The sequence below is a fragment of the Lepisma saccharinum genome, chromosome 30 (genome assembly GCF_977018435.1).
Source record: "Lepisma saccharinum chromosome 30, izLepSacc3.1, whole genome shotgun sequence".
Classification (NCBI taxonomy): Eukaryota; Metazoa; Arthropoda; class Insecta; order Zygentoma; family Lepismatidae; genus Lepisma; species Lepisma saccharinum.
The window spans coordinates 9,713,751-9,735,547 of record NC_139258.1 but is presented as its reverse complement, the minus strand read 5'-3'; the positions used below and the strand labels follow the sequence as shown (position 1 = coordinate 9,735,547).

The window sequence follows — 21,797 nt, the reverse complement described above, 5'->3', positions numbered from 1 at the left end:
TAATGTTGTCGAGTCCACAAGCGCCGCCACGGGAGTATCTAAATGGATGGTTTCTCAAGTTTTAAAAGAATTGGATTGGATTGATTTGTTGTTTAAGTCCATTTTATGCACAGTAAGGCTAATCGGGACTGGACCTACAGTTTAAAGTGGGATCCGAACCACTATGTGCCTCCACCGGGAATCAAACCCGGGACCCCTTGATTACAAGGTGACGACGCTACCACTGCGCCACGGGGAGGCAAAGTTTTAAAAGAAAGAAAAGAGTCGTTGGCGAAAGGTGAGCTGAATTTCTGTACTCCGACAGGTAGAAAACAGCCCAGGAAAAGCGAATACAAATTTCGTTGAAAATCCTTAGACCATTCCGCTCCCTCCAGGTTGCAACACTGCGAAGAATGGAATGGGGAAATGTTGTGTGAGATGCGCAACAGCCATTTGCAGCATCTTGTTTTTAAACTTGTCAAGTTATAGCTGTGTCTGCTATGAATATAAATTCCATTTACTTCAACAAATTTTACATCCTTATCCCCTCTTTGCGGTACAATTTATGAAATACAGTGGAACCCCAATTTTACGTTCCCGGATTTTACATTTTCCTGCATTATGCATTCAATCTTGATTGTGTCTACAGAGCAAAACATTGTAAAAATTTCCTAGATTTTATATTTTCTCGCATTCTAAGTTTTTTCAGCTTGGTCCCCTGAAAAATATAAAATCGAGGTTCCACTTTATTAGGATTTTAAAATTACAGTTTCCTTGCAATATTAAGAAGTGCAGGTAATGTACATTTTCATGCATTTAAAATAAATTTCTAAAGAAACCCACATCAAAAACGAAATACAAAACCATAGTATAAGAAAAATATGAATTTCTTCAATAATTTAATGTAGTCAAATGGTTAGTACTATTGTCTTTGGTGCGAGCAATATGGTTTGATACCCAGTGTGAGCTTCAACATTTTTATGTTGACCCAGAATCATGAGGACAATAGGGGATTATAATGAATACCGATAGGATTTTTATGACCTAAAAATTTGCCAAAATATGTAAAATATGCTCTTATGACATAAATTTTTTAAAAAAATGCACTAAATTTGAAAAATATGCCCTTACAACTGAACTGTTTCAAACATCAATATTTAACACATGCTGAGATAGTTTCACATACTATTTTTAGATCACTTTATGAGCCCTGAGTTGTAATGTACAGTCATGGACACTGCTGGCTTGTAACGATTCCATTGAAATCAATGTATTCATTACAAGCTGGCAGTGTCCGTGACTGTACAATTAGTACCTTCTGTAAATTTTCAAATAAAAATGATTGCCTATTGTCAGGCACCAAAGCCTTGTACTGAGCATGGGTTTGAGTCCACCTGAGTTCAGTCTCTGGGTTCTCGGTCTGTGTATAGGGCCAGTGGCAACCCACTATCGTGAGGAAATTGGGGAGGTCCGAGTGAGTAGCATAACCTGGTCTTGGAAATCTCCTGCAACGGCTGGGGGTTAGACGTGCTGACCACACATCACTCCATTACCGGTTGAAGATCTCCACACCTCTAGGTAGGATTGTGGGAGGGAGACTGGCAGCTGGGAGATAGGCCCAGGCCCTTTCGAGGGCTCTCGATCCATGGGTTATTTATTATAATGTTATTCAGCTCAAGTTCTATAGTAAAAAAAAAAAGAAGGTAAAGTGCTCCTCTGTGCTTAGCACCATGGCATGAAGGCGTATAGGGGGTGTGGTGTGAAACTATCTCAGCAGGTGTTAAATATTGATGTTTGAAACAGTTCAGTTGTAAGGGCATATTTTTCAAATTTAACCCTTAGTCCGCCCCCGTAACACATATGTTACAAAAAAAGTATGTCCCTTGTAGCCGCAGTAACATATTAGTAAAAAAAAAAAATTTAGATACAATTATCGAGGGTTTGCCACACTTATATTTGTATATTGAGGTTGAAACACTGACAGTTCATTCAGGAACATGTTTTGCAAACGTGTTTACGAAAATTCCAACTCTCCCCCCCCCTCCTTTCTCGGAATATGTCACGTGTTTGTGCTTGGGCTCACGTGTTGGCTCCTGTCAGTTGACAGACACAATAAATGCTTGGTATTTACGATGCTGTTTTCCTCCAAGCTTCCAACGCTGTGATTTAGTACTGATAAGGCACACATTCTTCTTTGTGTTTAGACCTGGTGATCCAGCTGAAGTAGTGGTGGGGGGGGAAGGAGTGAGGGGATTGGATGAGGTTTGGTGGTGTCAGCTTTGTGTCGCCTCTATGTTAGAAATGCAATGAAGCTTGACGATAGCCAGAGGTGCCAGAAGCGTGAGTCTATCCAGAAGTAGAGACAAAACAAACGATTGCAAAGGCTCCCTTCCCTCCTCTGTTAGGAAAGGCCAGTTCGTATCATATAACAGCTCATCGATTTCCCTAAGGCACAATCGTTTCCTTCCGGACATATTTCCACAAAGAGCCGAATCAACAGGGAAGAAATAGATTCACAGTAGCTACACAAGATGCAAGTGCGAACGAAAAAAGCAAAAGTTCGGGTTTTTCCCCAAAGTAGCTGGAGAAGAGGGGGCAAACTCCACATTTTTATGATTTTTTCATTGAAATTCGGGGGATGCAGCCCCCGCCCATAACCCCCCCCCCCCCCACGGTTGGGGCATCCAAATTTTACATGGTTGCATGCACTGATGTTCTACCTGCAAAACAAAAGTTATCCGAAGTAGATTGGTCCCATAGTGTCAGTTATATAACAATTTTATGAATAATATGTAAATTGGCTAAAATTCGCTGGAGTTTTACGTTTGGCCTTATTATACAAATTGTATTGCACCCACGAACATGAATCAACTTTCATTCTGTTGTGAAAGGTCCATTCTTTGAACAAAAAGCAAAAGTTCCTGTTTTCTCCCCAAAGTAGCTGGAGAAGAGGGGGCAAACTCCTCATTTTTATGTTTTTTCATTGAAATTCTCGGGATGTAGCCCCCGCCCGTAAGCCCCCCCGCGGTTGGGGCATCCAAATTTTACTTGGTTACATGCACTGATGTTCTACCTGCAAAACAAAAGTTATCCAAAGTAGATTAGTCCCATAGTGTCAGAGTTATAACAATTTTATGAATAATATGCAAATTCGCTGTTTTGAGGAAAAAAACAGAGTTTTACGTTTTGCCTTTTTATTCAAATTGTATTGCACCCACGAACATGAATCAAGTGTCATTCTGTTGCGGAAGGTCCATTCTTTGAAAAAAAAAGCAAAAGTTCCGGTTTTCTCCCCAAAGTAGTTGGAGAAGAGGGGGCAAACTCCTCATTTTTATGTTTTTTCATTGAAATTCGGGGGATGCAGCCCCCCCCCCCCTGCAGTTGGGGCATCCAAATTTTACATGGTTGCATGCACCGATGTATTACCTGCAAAACAAAAGTTATCCGAAGTAGATTGGTCCCATAGTGCCAGAGTTATTACGATTTTTCTCCATTATGTATACGAATTCAAATTTCGCGCTCAAAGCCTCGGCGACACTGGGCTTACTTTCGTCAGACCGCGTGGCGTACTAAGGGTTAATGCATTTTTTTTTAAAATTGTATGTCATAAGAGCATATTTTACATATTTTGGCAAATTTTTAGGTCATAAAAATCCTATCCGTATTCATTATAATCTTCTATTTTCTATTTCCATCGTTAGAAAAGTTCCCGGATTTGAACGGCCCGGGGATCAAACCCGGGACCTTAAGCATGGTAGTCAGACGCGTTACCGACTGAGCCACCACGGCCACCTGTGTATATAGTATAGTATATATATATATATATATATATATATATATATATATATATGTATATACTATATATAGTATATACAGTATATAGTTCTATAGTATCAAGAGAAAATTTTTCTCCCAATAAAATTTTTGTAATAAAAAAGAAGTGTGTTCTACTGTGCTTAGCACTACGCCATGAAGGCATATAGGGGGTGAGGGGTAACGTCCCACACTTTCTTCATCCGGTCGTGAGTGGGGGTGATGTAATCAGCATCACACGTCTGACTGCCTTTACCCCCCAGGGTTTCCCCCAGGTACCCATGTTATTCGAAGCTGGGTGGGCACCGGGGCCGCTTCCAACGTTAGAAAAGTTCCAGGATTTGAACCAGCCGGGGATCGAACCCAGGACCATTAGCATGGTAGTCAGATGCATTACCGACTGAGCCACCACGGCCACAAATTTTTGTAATAGAGCATAATAAATTGTTGTGAATTAAACGGTGAATAACTTACATGGTGCTTGTGGTGAAGTAGAACAACAAGTGTCAACGAAAATGAGGAAAGCTTTGGAAAAAACAAAAGGTATCATACATTGTGCTCTATCGCAAAAATTATATTGGGAGAAAAATTTTATCATTAGTACACAACTTCAGCCGAATGCCATTGGATTTCACCTTTTTTTCAGGAATCAAACTGACGTATAAATGTTGGCCTAAATATACCCTTAAAAGAACCTTAATTGAATTAGTTTCTTCATAATATGAACTTCTATATACAACCTTGGTGACAATGAAGTTCGACCAGAAAGGAATACGTGATTAAATGCACAGAGGCATAGGCGGTGGAATGGGTGACCCGCAGAAGTGACGTATGTGTGTAAGAGGAGGCATGTTAAGCAGGCAAGAATCGTGATCCCAGCATGTTGCACCCAAGGTCACGTAAAGAACGAAAACGGGGAACTATACGCGTGACATTCAACTTCGACCAGGCACCAGACCGATACGGAAAATTCCAGAGAGTGGCGGATTCGACGGAAGCATGACGTCACGGACACGATAAGGGAGTCCGCTGTATATAAGCGCGTGCCGTGCACCGAGGAATCGTAGTGCATCATCACCATGGCCAGGGGCAAACCTATTGACAACACCGTGAGGAGAAGAGTGGTGGAGTTGCAACGGGATGGACTCAGCGAACGGGAAACAGGGCGCCAACTGAACTTACCCAAGTCAACCGTCCACTGCATCATCAAACACCACCAAAATACGGGTACTACAGAGCCAGGTAAGGCCCCCGGTCGAAAACGCCTGCTGAGCGTGCGTGACCTACGGATATTTAGGCGCTATATCCAGACCAACAATCATGTTTCTGAGGCCGAATTACGACTGTGGACTCGAGAACGCTTTCACATTGAAGTGTCAACCAGAACCATTCGCCGTTACCTACAGCGATGCGGTTACCGAGTGTACAAGGCGAAATGTAAACCCTTCCTTTCCATGTTGAACAAAGGCAATCGACTACGGTGGGCACGAATGTACCGGGGATGGACATTTCGGCAGTGGAACAGGGTTTTGTGGACGGACGAATCCATTTTCAATGTTGTGTACGGGAAAATACGGAAAACAGTCATTTGTCGGAAGGAGGAACAATGAAGCAAAATGTTATGCACGTCGGGTACAGAAACCTGCGTCAGTGATGGTATGGGGATGCATGACGGCATCTGGGGTTGCCCACTACACGTCTGTGAGGGCATTGTGAATGCATACGCCTCTACACGCATACTGGAGCGGTATCTTCCCACAGTGCGAAGGCACCTGTTCCACAAGCGGTGTCTCATCTTTCAACACGACAATGCCAGGCCTCATACAGCGCGGCTGGCAAGATAATGGTTGACTCGCCATCACGTGCGAACTCTGCCATGGCCAACATCGAGTCCTGACCTCTTGCCCATTGAGAATGTGTGGCATGTTCTTAAGCGACGTGTGCAACAGAGGGGACCCACGACAGTGGCTGCTCTTATCGCCTGCCTGCAGGAGGAATGGCACCGCATCGATGTGGAATACCTTGAACGACTCGTCCGCAGCATGCCCCGATGCATTGCCACAGTTATTCGCCGACGGGGCGGCGTCACACCATGGTAAACAGGATCCCCTCTAACAGTGGTCGAACTTCAATGTCACGTGTAGATGGACGAAAATGTTTTATTTTGTGTGGACACCATACATTGCTGCGTTGCAGCGGAAATTTATGTTTTCCTTTGTTCCATGTAGCCTGCTGAATAAAATATGTTCAGCATATGCATGTGTTCTTCTTTCACAACGCACTCCTATATTTGTGACTGGTCAAACTTCATTGTCACTAAGGTTGTATTTAGGAAAAACATCCCCCTTACAAAAAAAAATATATATATATGGTAAGTCATGAAAATCCTAGTCCTACTCGTCATTAATCACCACCATTACCATCCTCCTGAAGAGGCACGAAAGTGATATGAAATAATAATAAAAATAAAGAAGGACAGACGATCGCTGCCTCCATGCATACCTGCTTGCGTACGTAGCACACCATCATCTCCAGGGTGCAGGGGTTCTGGCAATTCTTCTGAAATAACTGGCTCCACAAGGCTGCTGCGAGCACCCTATCATGGTCTTGGATTCCTTCATCGTACGTAAACAATGCTGCTTGGAACTGATAGCCCAGCTCCTTCAACTGCTGCCTGATCACGGTTGTCGGCAATCCCTGGAAGATCCACATGAAGTTACATGTGTGTATTTTGCACTACCCACCCAACATTCTCAAGGCTCTGATGTCAGTTATCACATTTTTGAAAATACCCTCATTTTGAAGACATTTTTAATTCAGAACAATTAGCTATTTTTAGAAATACCCTTCCAGCTACATTCTGAGTCTTACATTCATGATGGACAGCATCTATCTTTTGTTGAAGGCCGTAATTTGGGTGGTTTCATACGAAATCAGCCAGCTTCTAAACATTATGAGCTAAGGTTCCGTCCCAGGGCAGGTCCCTGTAGACTTAACCCCTTAAGTGTGGATGGCGTATCTATACACACACCCTCCGCATTGTGCTGCTGTAGTGCGGAAGGGTATATATACGCTTTATGTTTGTTTCAACTATATTCGATTTACTGTGGCGCATATAGTCACACAGACATTTGGTGAGATAGTTCTAGCTGCAGTAGAAACAAAAAATAGTACCACAAGAGGAAAAACAGGAAAAAGACTAAAAACAAGAAGACAAAAAGACACCAGGAAGAAATATTCTACATGTACTAGAAGTACATATATGGCAAACAGTGGTGGGTTCAAAAACCGGGGGATGTGGGGGACAAGGTGCCAAAACGGGGGGGGGGGGGGGGCAAACACAGTAAATTTTCCTTTGTAGATATTAGGGATGGGCCGATATGAAATTTTGGCCAATACCGATAAAGTACAGATATAAAATTTACCGATACCGATAACCGACATTCTACCAATCCGATATAAAATTAGAAATGGTCCTTGAAGAACCTGAAATGTTCATTGATCTCCTAAATAAATGTGTGTTTCCAGGTGACTGCAGTGCAAAAGAAGTTGAATATTTAGACAATTACTTTTTTAGAAAGTAGGGCATCGAGATTATCCATAAAAGTTACAACAAAATGGCAGAATTTTGCACTAAATTATGAGATATTTTTCGATATATTTACCGATAAACCGATACACCGATATGCCTATATCGGCCGATACCGATAGAGTACCGATTAATCAGTCCCATCCCTAGTAGATATGATTTAGCATTGTGCGGGGGCAAAAGTGAGGGGGGCAACTGCCCCCTCGCCCCCTAATTGCCATCACTGTATTACTGTACATTGGTATCATTGTATTTGTATTTGTGTATCATTGTATTATTTACATTTGTTGTGAAATATGAAAGCCTTTGTATAGATAAAAACTTTATAAAAGAAAAAGGCATGTAAATATTGGTGTATTATTTCAATAAATGTTGTTCAACTGAATTCGATGAAAAAATCTACATTTTCCAGTAGCGACTTGTTCAACAAATTCCACACTTAAGGGATGGGAGCGTTAAACCTTAGTCCCACCGGATTTAACCCTATGTATTGGAGGGTAGGACCCATTGACTGAAGGGCGTCGAATGAGATGTGTATAGCAGTAAATTAAAGTATCACAATTACAATTTGGTTGGCAATTAATAGCACTCCAAAAAAGTAAAAAAAAAAAAAAAAAAAAAAAAAAAGTAAAGTGCTCCCCTGTGCTTAGCACCATGCCATGAAGGTGTATAGGGGGTGTGGGGGTAACGCCCCACACTTTCTTGATCCGGTCATGAGCGGTGGTGATGTGATCAGCATCACGCCCATGACCGCCTTTACCCCCCAGGGTTTCCCCCAGGTACCCATGTTATTCGATGCTGGGTGGGCACCAAGGCCGCTTCCAACGTTAGAAAAGTTCCCGGATTTGAACCGGCCGGGGATCGAACCCGGCACCTTGAGCATGGTAGTCAGACGCGTTACCGACTGAGCCACCACGGCCAATATACTCCAAGTATACTAATAAAGGGAAGAAGTTAGAAGCTGGGCGTTGATTCCACTGGCTGGCCTGAGGGATCTCGCCCCTGGCTTGGGTCCCACAGCATTTGGCGGCCCTGTAGTGGATTCTCCATGGCCAGCGATGGATATTCAGGCCTAGTTGCCGGCTCCTGGCAGTCTCGTTGCATTCTCCTCTCGAGGCAAGTTGTTTACTCCTTTTATAGTCGTCTCGGGAGTTCGGAAATGCTTAGAATAGGTTTTCTGAGTGTGGCTGCTAATGTAGAGTATAGTAAATGACTGAATAGTACATGCACTAGAGATATCAATCAAGACAGACATTTCTTCAGACACTAATGATTAATTTACCTCAATCTGCTTCAGCCTGGTGTTGATGTCCTGCCACATGGCCTCTGCTAATGTGTTGCGAGAGTATCGACCCTCGTCTCCTTCCCTCATCACCCTCGCCATCAGCATCCACACGTGCAGTTCCGTCACCAGGAACCATGAGAAGAAGGTGTCTGGCAGCTCGCACTCTGCAAAGGCATTCATTAGAGCTCTTTCCGTCTCTGTACTGACATTTCATAAAAGAGAATAAAAATCAAAAAGCTCTCCTCTGAACAATGTCACATTATCATGAAGCCACGTAAGACCTCCTTGATGGTGCAATGCTAATGCTGTCACCTTGTACAGTCACGGACACTTCTGGATTGTACAGATTCCATTGAAAATCAATGGGATCATAACAACCCAGACGTGTCCATGACTGTACCAAGGGGTCATGGGTTAAATTCCTGACGGGAGGCACATGAATGGTTTGGATCTAATTTGAAACTTGATTGGTTGAGTTGGTGTTTCCAGTCCACTTTATGCACAGTAAGGCTAATCAGTACTGGACCTACAGTTTAAAGTTGGATCCGAACCACTATGTGCCTCCACTGAGAATCAAACTTGGGACCCCTTGATTACAAGGCAACGACGCTAGTGCTGCGGGGAGGCAGCCCCACTTGAAACTGTATGTCCAAATAATAACCTCTCTGTGCATAATGTGGATTTGATTTGATTTTTATTTTAAAATTTTGGGTGCGTTAGCACTTAGGTCACTTCGCACCCGTCACACTATACGGGGTCCAGCCCTTTATCGTTACAAATAACAACTCTAGCGTTGCATAAATAAAATCCTAAAATATTCTGACTTCCGTTAAAAACTGAGGCTGTAAACGGGCACTCAGCACACATAAGGACAAAAAACAGTACAACACACAAAAAATTATACTGGCCATAGGGCCAGTCACCAGGGCCTCGTTTGTCTGCAAAATGCAGTCCAGGGTGTACTACATGGAAGTGAGGTTGACTTTTGGGTGCCTACGTGGAAGGTCACCCCTTACACCCCGCATAACGTGGAGTTAAAATGAACTTTGAACTTCATGAAGCCAAACAGGCAGTGTACAGTTGGGACAGGAATATTTTCTGGGAGAGGGACATTTAATATACCATAAATGCACATTTGAGCCCAAAAAAAAGAAATTTATTTATTTAGTTTTTCTTTGCTGGGGGGTATAAGGAGGACTGACTGATCGCCCCCCCTCCCCTCCCCTCCAGTGAAATTACTGGATCCTACAAATTCTTCAGAAACATGAAAGTTTGTTAGAAGTGCTAAACTAGAATAATTGGGACTGGACCTTCAGTTTTAAAGCAGGATAGAAACCGCATCCACCACCTGGCCTTCATATTCTTCATCTCGGCCATACCAGAAGTTATGTGATCACATAGCATTGGGTTAAATTAGTTCGGCAAGTGGTGGTTTTCATTGGCAAGTTTTAACACTGAAAAATTCCAATTACTACTAATGGTAGAGGCATGCAAATTTAGTTTTTGACGAAAACACGAAATATGAAATAACATGCTGTAATGTTCATTCTTCATGCTTCTGAAAGGTTTGAGGTACATTTTCCTACCCTGTTTTGTCACGAAAAAATTCGAAATAGACTCTTAAACACGAAATTTACCGTTTATATACCGACGCTACACTTTCTGAAGTCTGACGTATCCTGTGAGTTATGCAATTCACAGAAAGTTGACGAATTCTGCCGTAAATATTTGAGAAGCAAAAATGGACACCTCTACACAGGAATAGACTTAATACTCTGGTAACTACATAAATGTGCTATTAGAAGGGATAAGTTTATTTTGTGTAACAAGTGCAGTTTTAAATCAAATTTAGGATTATATTCACAATTTTAAAACCAAAATGTCATCTTATATAGCACTTTTGATGTGATCATTTACCGCTATAATACCGAAACTTTATTTTATTTACCGCTTTTGAACCCGAAATAGACTCTGTTTTTGTACCGAAATTTTGCTTTTTTATTTACCAAAAATATGTGCCTCTACTAATGCGTAAATCAATTACTCTTTTGTTACTCTTTGCTATGAAAATTACTGTGCCAACCAAAATGGTAAATTTCAGGAGAATCTATCATGATCTGGCAGTTGAAAACACTGTCCTAGAGTACTGAAGTGCTTCCATAAGCAACTATGTAAAATTACAGCTTCCATCTCGCTTAAGACTGCATGGATCTCCCTCTCATTGGCCCTTTTTGCTTTTAAGGCAACTGTAGCTCTTCATTTGAACTAACTTTATGGAATTCATAGTTTTGTGTCAAAGGAAATTTATTTCAATGTTTCATTTCAATATTTAGTTAATCATTTGGATCATTTTGTTGACATTTGCTAGCATGCAATAAATTCCAAATAGAACAATGCTTAAATTCATTTTCATTAAATGATCTTGGGATGATAATTATGGTTGCGCTTAATTGCTGGTATTTTTAAACTTTCTTCAATGTCTGTGGTTTGTTATTTGTTGGTATGTGTATTACTTTTATCTCTCTTGCCTCTTTAGGCTAATCACAATTATAAAGGGCTAGGATTTTCATGACTTAGCATATTTATTTTGGTAAGGATGATGTGTTCCCTAAATATATAGAAATTCATATTTCATTCATTCATTCATTGTTTTCTGCCTAATTGGCAGGTTTTTAACTGCAATCTCCAGCTTTCCCTATTCTCCGCCTTACGCTTCGTAATAGCATACGACCCAGTTAATTTAATATCATCCATAAGCTGATATCTCTTTCTTCCACGGACTTTTCTTCCTTCAACCATTCCCTCCAAGGCATGTCTTAGCAGGCAGTTCCTTCTTAGACAGTGTCCTAACCAGTTTCTTTTCCTCTTCTTGATGGTCTCCAGTATAGATCTTTTTCACCAACTCTTTTCAGTACGGCTTCGTTTCTTACCTTGTCCGTCCATTTTACACGCTCCATTTTTCGCCATGTCCACATTTCAAAAGCTTCGAGTCGTTTCTCTTCATTTCTTCTCAACGTCCAGGTTTCTGCACCATATAGTGCTACACTCCACACAAAACATTTTACTAATCTCTTCCTTAGACCTATGTCCATGGGTCCACAAAAAACATTTTTTCTTCTATTGAAAGCTTCTTTTGCTATTGCGATTCTCATTTTCACTTCTTGGTTGCAGCTCATGTCACTGCTTATAGTGCATCCGAGGTACTTGAAGCTATCCACTTGCTCGATTCTTTCGCTGTTTGCTCTCACATTAATATTCCTTGGTTTCCGTCCTATAACCATTGCCTTTGTCTTCTTTACATTAATCTTCATCCCATACTGCTCACAGATGCTGTTTAACTCTTCTAACATACTATTTATGGTTCTTTCATCCTCAGCGAATATTGCCATGTCATCAGCAAATCTTATGCAGTTTATTCTTTTTCCTCCCAATTTGACACCTCCTGTGCCCTGGAAACAATTTTTCACTATATCTTCTAAATAGATATTAAACAAAGTAGGTGCTAGGCAGCATCCTTGTCGTACTCCTCTTCCAATTTCACAGCCTTCTGTCTCCTATTCTCACTTTAACTTGTTGATTCATGTTGCTTAGAAGTCTTCTCTCTTTCCAATCTACACCAATTTTCTTCAGAATTTCTGAAAGTTTAACCCAATTCACTCTATCAAAGGCTTTCTCCAGGTCTACAAATGCTACAAACACCTCCTTTCCTTTCTCTAAATATCTTTCCCCAATGGTCCTCAGTAAACCAATTGCATCCCTTGTACCTCTTCCTTTCCTGAAACCAAAATGTTCTTCCTCTAACTCGCCACTGACCTTCGAGTATAGGCGTCTGTTCAGAATTCTTAGAAGAATTTTTGCCGAGTCAGATATCAAGCTGACTGTCCTGTACTCAGAACATTTTCTGGCATTGCTTTTCTTCTGCAGAGGTACCAAAACAGTCTCCGTGAAATCTTGTGGCCAATCCCCTTTCTCATAGATTTCATTGCATAAGTGCAGTATTTCTCTTTTTCCATCTCCCAGGCATTTGCTAAGTTCAACAGGAATTTCATCAGTGCCCGTTGCTTTCCCTATCATATTATGAAGGAAATAATTAAATTAAGATACTTCTTAAGGGCATATTTTGGCATATTTAGCCATTTCTGCATGATAGAGCATATTTTGATGGATTTTCGGTCATATTCAGCATATTTTCGCTTTTTCAAGAAATATACAGTCATTTTCAAAGTGGATTCATTCTTATTCCCAGGTTCACTCGAGGGTTTTCTTTTCCCTTTTACTGCAGCAAAATCTTTTTAATTTTCATTTGAAAATTTACAGAAAGTATTCATTGTGGATTGCAACTCAGGGTCCATAAAGTGAGCTAAAAATAGAACGTATGTGAAAATATCTCGGCATTTAGATATTGATATTTGAAACAGTCCAGTTATAAGGGAATATTTTTCAAATTATATTGCATATTTTGTACTATTTTAGGTCATAAGAGCATATTTTATTTTGCATATTTTGGTGATTTGTAGGTCATAAAAATTCTAGCCCTAATCATCACCTAGCCTCTGGGCAAGAAGTCAAGCCTCTCCATTTTTTCTGGTCCTCCACCACTTCTCGTTTCCATGGTGTTTCAATCTTGTCCTAATCTCCTAACACTCTTCAGTATCTCCTCTCTCCACCGACATCTTGGTCTTTCACTTAGCCTTATTCCCACTCCTTGTAAGCTCTTACTGGTAGTCTTTCTGCATCCATCCTCTTCTTGTGACCAGACCATCTCATCTGTGCCTGATCTATCCTGCCCTGAAGCTTCACCATTGTCTCTTGATCTCCTCATTCCTTATTCCATCCCTTCTAGTCCTCCCCCAGAATTTTATGAATGGAACCAAATAAAAAAAAATGATAATTCGAAAGGAATACCTATGCCCAATATAGGCTCGAACCTGAAATTTTCATGTCTAATGTTACAGACTTTATGCATGTGCAATAAAATCATGTACACTGCACATGTTACATTTGAATTTACATAGAATTAATATAGAAAACATGTAACGGTATATTTTGTGCTTTTAAGCTGATTCTCAGCAACATACACAATATACACAACCATACATTTTTGAATCCTTGTCCCGAGGTTCAAAACTTGCAGTACCTGAAGTTCTGTGGATGCTAGTTTAGGCAATAGACACGCACCTCTTCAAATTACAACTTAACGCCCATTTACTTTTAGATATATATAGGTTTATTCATAATATATTTACAGAAGTTAATTCTTGGCCGTTATTCACAAAATTACATTCCGGTGTACCCTGTCCCTCCTTCCCGAAGAGAGTGTGTAGACTCGCGTAGCCACTGGCTCCACGAGTAAAAAAAAATCTAACCCTCAGTACCAAAAAAGGTGGCTGAAGGTATGTGTGTTGTGTACCCGGTTTCCCACATGAAATAAACTATTGGAATAATATGAAAAGAGAAAGTGTGTGTATTAAAAGAAAGAAAGTTAACATCCCCGTCGGTTCACATAGTAAGGAAAGAATGCTCGCCCAGCCGCTCCCCTCAGAGAAAAAGATACCTCTTACATTGCTGTACTCCGCCAAACATCTGAGGCCGACTGCTCCCCTGCCCTTCCTATTTATAGGCCCCGCTAATGACCTAAACCGTTACTGGAAACTTACCGCTCCCCAACGGCCAAGAACCCAAACGTACAGGAATACATAGACATAAACAATTTATAACATAAAAAGGATCCAGTAATGATCGCATCATTACAAACACCAGTTCTAGCATAAAATAAAGATATAAAAAAGGCTAAACGTTATTATGGCATGTTTTGTGAAAATGTCGATCTGCATTGGTCCATTTGGTAGAGTATCTGAGTGCCTTGTAGAGGCCCAGTTCCATTCCTGCCTTGTGTCATCTAAGCTGGGGATTTTCTGACAATGTCCCCAGATCAAGTCGTTTGGATCCCATATAAAACTGTAGGTTCAGTCCTGATTAGCCTTTCTGTGCATAAAGTAGAATTGAAAACAAACTACAGCGTGTCCATAAATATACTGTCATACTTTAAAGTGTTATTACGTCGCTTTGGATAACCGTATTTAAATGAAATTGGTGACATTTGAAAGAAAAACTCAAATATTTTATTTTACAACTCGTAGACATTGAATGTGGCCCCCACGAGTGGCCCTGCAGACATCAAGGTGATATTCCCATTCATGCCACACATGCTCCAACATATCCACAGGGATGGACTGGATTGCAGAAGTGATGCGAATTTGCAGTTCTTGCAGGTTTTGAGGCAATGGGGGTACTTAGACACAACCTTTTATGTAACCCCATAAAAAAAAGTCACAGACCGACAAGTCAGACCTCGGCGGCCAATTGTAGAAGACCTTCACCAAACTCTCCGTGGAATGATAAAACACACCAACACGTTCACTAAACTCTGCATGTAATGATATTCTAAAACACACCAACTATGTTCTTAAATCTTCTGTAATAACAACACAATTTTAAAGGAAAACATTCACGTGTAACCTGCCTGCCTGCTAAATATCCAACAATGAAACCTCATTGTCCATTGTTGTCAGGAGTGAATTTATTTCGGTTTCTATGTTTGATCTCGTTAATTGTTGTCCATTGCTGATATTGGTGTCCATTGTTGACATGCACAAAAATATTTGAGTTTTTCTTTCAATTGTCACCAATTTCATTTAAATACGATTATCCAAAGCGACGTAATACCACTTTAAAGTATAACAGTATATTTATGGACACGCTGTAATTTAATGATGTTGGAAACTACAAGATTAGCTCCAGTGCTTGACAAGTAATTTAATTTCAAGCCTCGTAATTAACATATGTAAAAAAAATCACACTGCAGTCTCACCAAAGTTAAAAGGAAGGAGTATTCATCCCTCATAGAGATACATGAGAACATAACACATTTGCTGAAATACTAATTTTCCCATAAAGAGATGCTTATAACAGCCACTCAATGAAAACCACCTACTCAAGAATAGGACAGAGATTTTTTCAATATTCCCATGCATTTCAACAGGACTGAACAGTGCCTTGGCGTGACTTTTTCAAAGGTGTTACTGGCCATCAGTACGACAATTATTCTGGTAGACGTTATCATCTACAACACCACCACCCCACCCAAAAAAAAACATGCCTTCGATCTAGATTATTGTTGATTTTGTTCTCTTTTTGCAATCCGCTCAGTAATTTAGCCACCAACACTCCTAGCAAGATCTACCACTCATGAAAGAGTTGCAATGAAAATCCAATGAATAGTGGTTGAGCCTTGTCAATTCTTCATTTGTTTCTTTGCAAATGAGGTGGAAAGGGGAAGAACCACCACACATTTCTCGTGCCAGTTTGACGTTTGTATGGCGAGCAGACGTCAGAATTCCGCTTCTCCAGCAACAGTCAATGTGCAAGGGAAGCCCAGCTGTACGTACAACTGTTGCCAACTTAGTAGTTTGGAGCAAGGTTTGTCCAAATCACGAATCACACCAAGGAACTATACTTTCATCTAGTACCTAACCAGTCTCAGTTGTAGTTCAAGCCCGCCTTGGCTTTGCAGTCTAACTCTAGTTGCTTCAGAGAAATAATATCCCTATTTTTGGCGGGATTTAGCTCTTTACTGCCAATCCGATGTGACAACACTGGCGTATACCAGCAGGCCTGACCGGTATCTGGGCCCCTGAACAAGCATATGAATAACCCCGTACAGTACTTGCCCCAAAGTCTTCCCTTGCATTGGCAACTTCTCCTCATGTTACCTCTTCCGGGTAGCGGAACCGACCTCCCTCTTCGTTTCAGTCAGCTACAGAAAAAATGTCCTCTGCAATATCTACTCAACAGCAACGCTATTGGTTAATGTATTTAACAATGTTGTTATTTTATTCAAAACAACTTTTTAAATCTTCACATTTTGCTGTTTACCACAGCCTCTGGAACTGATATAACATAAATGTGCACCTTACATAAACTCTCTCCTATTCCTAAACATGAAAGTTTATTGCCACTGCAACATAAATCTTCCATGCGTACAGTGAGACTATTTCCTTAACATCTCGAAGTCTCCAATTATCAAGTAATCTGCAGATGATATCTAAACCCAGCAATCGACAACCCTCTTCATCATGCTCTACACTACACAGAACTACAGTGGGGGCAGCCAATTCTAGGAAGGAGGGGGGGGGCTATTATTTACGGCAAAGGACACCTGCAGGGGATGCACAGAGGGGCAATTGGTCCCCTGAATTTCACATTTTATGCAAATAAAAACGTATTTCATAAATTTTATTGCTCGCAATACCTCCTTTTCTTGGTTTCATCAAGTTCAGAGCCGTAGCTAGGGGGCGGCGGAAGTTTGCCCTGACATGTGAATGTAAATGAAAAAAAGTTGTAAAACTTTGAGAGAATGCCATGGCACCCTGTGGAATTATTTGAGCTGTATTAAATCAAGACTGTTATCAGTTCGCAAAAAATTGAATCTAAAATTTTGTTGTTCACTTCGCTCACAATATTTTTTGTCTGTAATGCATTGTAAATTACCAGAGAGAGAAAGTAGACACTTCTCTTAATTAATTTTGTCTTAAATGCATGAACAATTATTTTGAGGAAAAGGAGCGTCCACATTTGATAGACAATTTATGTCATTTTTGCTGTTGGAATGCATTTATCATGCATTTTCTGCCTTTCAAAAATACAGTTTTGTGTGCTTGTTTTCCATTATTAGTTAATGTGAAATTGAACATTTTGAAAAAAATATTTCAAATCATCTGTTCCAATACAAATGCTTTAGCACAGACTTCCTTTTGCGTAATTTGCGATAATATCGTCTTTGATACTACTACTACTCCTACTAATAATAATAATAATGGCATTATTATTATTATGATTGGTACATTTATCCTGGTACTTGCCACCCACCCCCACAGACAAAAATTTGTGGTTGTGTCTCTGGATAGACCTGCACACTCAGCAAAAATATCACACTACTCTGTTTAATTTCAATCTGAGCTCCATACATCAATACTGTATACAAATAATGAATGCTCTGACAAACCTTACCGAAACTAGCGCACTCCTCCAACTAACCTTGGAAGAACTTGTTATAGTCCAGCTTGTCGGCAACTGACTCGTACAAGAAATATCCCCCTGCTTTGAGCACCTGCAGGAGATAGAGAGGAATATTTAAAAAAAATAAAACAATCAAGGAAGCAACTAAAAGAATTTATACTGGACATAAAAAAGAAATGAATTTCAAGCCAAAAATGAGTTGGAAAGTAGACTTCTCAGACTGTAATCCGAAGAATAAATGGTTCAGTAAGATAGGTTTGCTCCCTGCCTCCCTCTAGTGATTGCATGACCTTGTAGTTGGTGGTAGGGCTTGCATGCTACCAAGGCTATACCCAGTGGCGTGCCCAAGTGGGAGTTGGTGGGGGTAATAACCCCCCTCCTTTGGCCCACTATTCCTTAAAAAAAAAAAAAAGAACGTCAAAGGTAGGAAAAGATGACAAAATGAGCGATGACTACCAGAAAAAGTGGGCATACCACTGGCTATACCGGTGGTAGGACAGCTCCTGGCAGGGTATCCCGTGTAGGGCAGGCTTGCCAGACTAAGGAGCAACCTAACGGTCAACAGCTCCAAAGGCGGAAAAAGATGGATGGTTATCTCAATGGCTGAAGAGGCAAAAGAACACAGAGGAGTTTAAAAAACCTTGGCCAATCTGGCTCCGGATGGTAGTACCTTGTAAGGGCCCGTACCCAGGGTTCGGTGAACACCTCAACAGCAGAAGAGAATAAGGAATCCTTCAGTACTGCTCGAATGGTGGAACAGGCAACCTTACCTCCACGGGGTGATAACAGGCCCATAGCCAGGCAGGGGCCAGGGGGGGACTCAGCCACCCTGGCACTGCCATCAGCCCCCTTTACATTAGGTAAACTATTTTGCATAATTTGTTTGCAGTGAAGATTGAAAATGTAGACAACTCACAACTTTAAGGATAAATCCACAGAACATGAACAGCATCTATTACATTCGCTCATTTTGTTTATGAGCAGAAGTAGCTGCAAGTATTTAGAATATTCTCTAGACTTCAGAAAGTTCTTTCGTAGGGGAGCTTCTTTATCTGTACCTTCACTGTCACTGTTGCAACCTCCCGTTTAGACAGAAATCTGTGACTTTGATGTCATCATGCAAGTTGCCTCCGCATCTGCGTCAAAGGTCAACAACAAAGGAAGGGGAGTTTAATTGCTTCGGCCGGGGGTGGAATATACTGTAGGCACTGAGATTAAATATTGTGCGTTTTTTGTGTGTGATATACATATCTGTATCATCTAAAATAGTATGGGGTGTGGAAGGGTCAGTATCAGTCAATTAACACTTCAAAAGATGTTTTAAAAGATGTAGAAAAATGTAGTATTTGTGTAGTATATGATATTTATAAATGAATGAGTATGCCCCCACATATAATTTACCTTCATTTAATATTTTTTTAAAAAATGGACTTGCTTACAAAGCCCCCCTGATGATCCGTGAGCCCCCTGGAGATCAATTCTAGCTACGGGCCTGGGTGATCATGGGGGGGAACTGAAGAGGGATCTTCAAAGGCTGAGGGAAGGATGGATCAGCGTACTGATATGCTGAGGATTGATAACCCATACATCATAAATAACACCGCCATAGCAGGTCCTAAGCCCGGTTGAAAAGAAGGAAGGTTGGTGTGGAAGGCTTAGAAATATCAAAAAGCCACACCTCAAATCATACTAACGTCAAGGCCAGCAGGTGCCCAGGTTTAGACGGTAGCCCCATCAGGGCACTAGGGAGCTGAGGGCTGATAACCAACACTCACCGAAATTTCAATTATTCGAGAAACCAAAGTGAAGCATAGCCCGACTGATCAATGGACGATGACTTTTCGTCTGAAGAGGAAGACGAGAATAGCTACATGGAATGTCTGTACACTGAGGGAATCAGGTAAATTGGCGCAGCTGATACAAGATTTGATTGATTGATTTGGTGTTTTAAGTCCACTTTATGCACAGTAAGGCTAATTGGGACTGGACCTACTGTTTAAAGTGGGATCCGAACCACTATGAGCCTCCACCGGGTATCGAACCCGGGACTCCTTGATTACAAGGCGAGGACGCAACCACTGCGCCATCGGGGAGGCCAGCTGATACAAGAAGCTGAACGACTAAACATAGAAATCATGGGAATAAGTGAAACCAGATGGAAGGAATTTGGGGAGGTAACCGGTGATAAAATGACACTTCTCTACTCAGGTAAAGAACATGAGGAAGAACATAGAAATGCAGTTGGATTCTAATTGTCGCCTTTAGCCAAGAAATCATTACTGACTTGTCGATTCTAGAAGAAGACCCATATCTGTTATTCAATGCTATGCTCCCACAGAAGAAGCAAATGGAGCAGATAAAGAAAACTTGTATAAAGGAATGAAGGACACCCTCAGCAAAATACATAAAAAAGTCATACAAATAATAATGGGAGATCTCGATGCTCAGGTAGGAGATGATAATTCAGGATTGGAAAATGTAATGGGAAGACATGAATTAGGTAAAATGAATGAGAATGGGAAATTACTAGCAGAATTTTGTGTAAGCCATGACTTAATAATTGACTGATTGATTTGGATTATTTTACTTTGCTTTTTGTGCCACGTTTGGCTAATTTGCGAAGATGGGGATGAGTGATGGTATGATGAATGGACACACACAAACATCCAAACCCAGGCTGGAATTCGAACCCGGGACACCTGGCGTCATAGCGTGATGTGCTAACCACTTCACCACGAGGGCCCGACTTAATAATTGGCGGAACAATCTTCCCACATAAGAATTGTTATAAGGTTACGTGCGTTTCTCCAGATTCAAAAACAGAAAATCAAATATCATAATAAGTAGAAGATGGCAAGGAAGTCTACAAGACTTAAGAAATAAGCGGAATGCTGATATTTTCAGTGACCATCACATGCTAATACGGAGGTTGTTCGCTTTATATGAGACTATTTTCAATTCGGTGCTGCCACCTGGAATTATGGGTCTGCTGATGGGAGCAGTGTTGTGTCTGACCTTGTAGGTGCGTGAGTGTTGGTAGTGAATGTTATCAAATGGCGCTGAAAATCAACCGGTATTGGGAGGGTTACGTAATGGCCCTTTTCCATGCTAAGTTTTCATACGTACGCATTGTGAAACAGTGTCGGGAGAATGGGTTAACACTCGGGGTGACTACTGCGAAAGCTATTGTAGCCCTTTACACACAACAGGTTCTCCTTGCGAAACATTCACCCACGATAACCACCAGGAGAAGGGCTGCAAGCCGTGTACACCACCTTCTACCGCGTCACATTGCCAAACGTAAGACGAACTGCAGGAAACTGTATGAAAAGTACCTGGAAGGTTCCAAATGGAAGAAAGTTGTCACAATGGATGAATCATATGTCCATCTCACTGCTGGTGGTCACATTCGGGCAATCACATACCGTGACATTGACAGCAAGGGGCGCAGCAACTTTGTTGCTTTATGGTTGTGACGGGATTCGGATAAGTTGATGATACGCAAGGTGAATGCCAGATACTTCCAAGACTCCATTCTGACACCTATCTATCATAGAGACATCCCAAAATTGTATGGAATGAACGCGAATCAGGTGATGATCCATATGGACAAGGCTTCGAATCATACCGCCAGAACATCACTACGTTTGTATCAGAAAATGGCAGAGGAATTAGGAATTCATGTCATTCCATTTGAAGACATTCCTGTGAAAAGCCCAGATGCCAGTCCAATGGATTCTTGCACATTTGGACTGTTGAAACGACGTCTTCAACATCGCCGACCGCGCACCCTGGATGGTCTATGGAAAGCTTGCAGGGAGGAGTGGGACAGAATTCCCATGCCTGTCCTGCGCCGGAGCTTGCTGCAATGGAAACTGCAATGCCGGGCGATAGTCCACAATGCTGGGGGTGAAATAGAACATGATCGGTGGTGGCGGCGCGGTATCTCTTAAGGTGAGTACCCGTCAAAAATGGTCGGATATAAAGCGAACAACCTCTGTAGGACTAAGGAAAACTCAAAATAAAAGCCACATGTAATAAAATCCAGCAAAA

General features: G+C 41.2%; 1 protein-coding gene across 1 annotated transcript in view; it reads right to left on the bottom strand.

Moving 5' to 3' along the window:
- The window catches only part of Uqcc1 (Ubiquinol-cytochrome c reductase complex assembly factor 1), a 31,093-nt gene that overhangs the window by 2,291 nt on the left and 7,005 nt on the right, over window positions 1–21,797 (bottom strand). The window contains exons 3-5 of the mRNA XM_083115618.1: window positions 17,763–17,835; window positions 8,664–8,830; window positions 6,295–6,489 (exon numbers count right to left, since the gene is read on the bottom strand). Coding sequence (XP_082971744.1) covers window positions 6,295–6,489; window positions 8,664–8,830; window positions 17,763–17,835 — 435 coding nt within the window. The remainder of the gene's footprint in view (window positions 1–6,294; window positions 6,490–8,663; window positions 8,831–17,762; window positions 17,836–21,797) is intronic.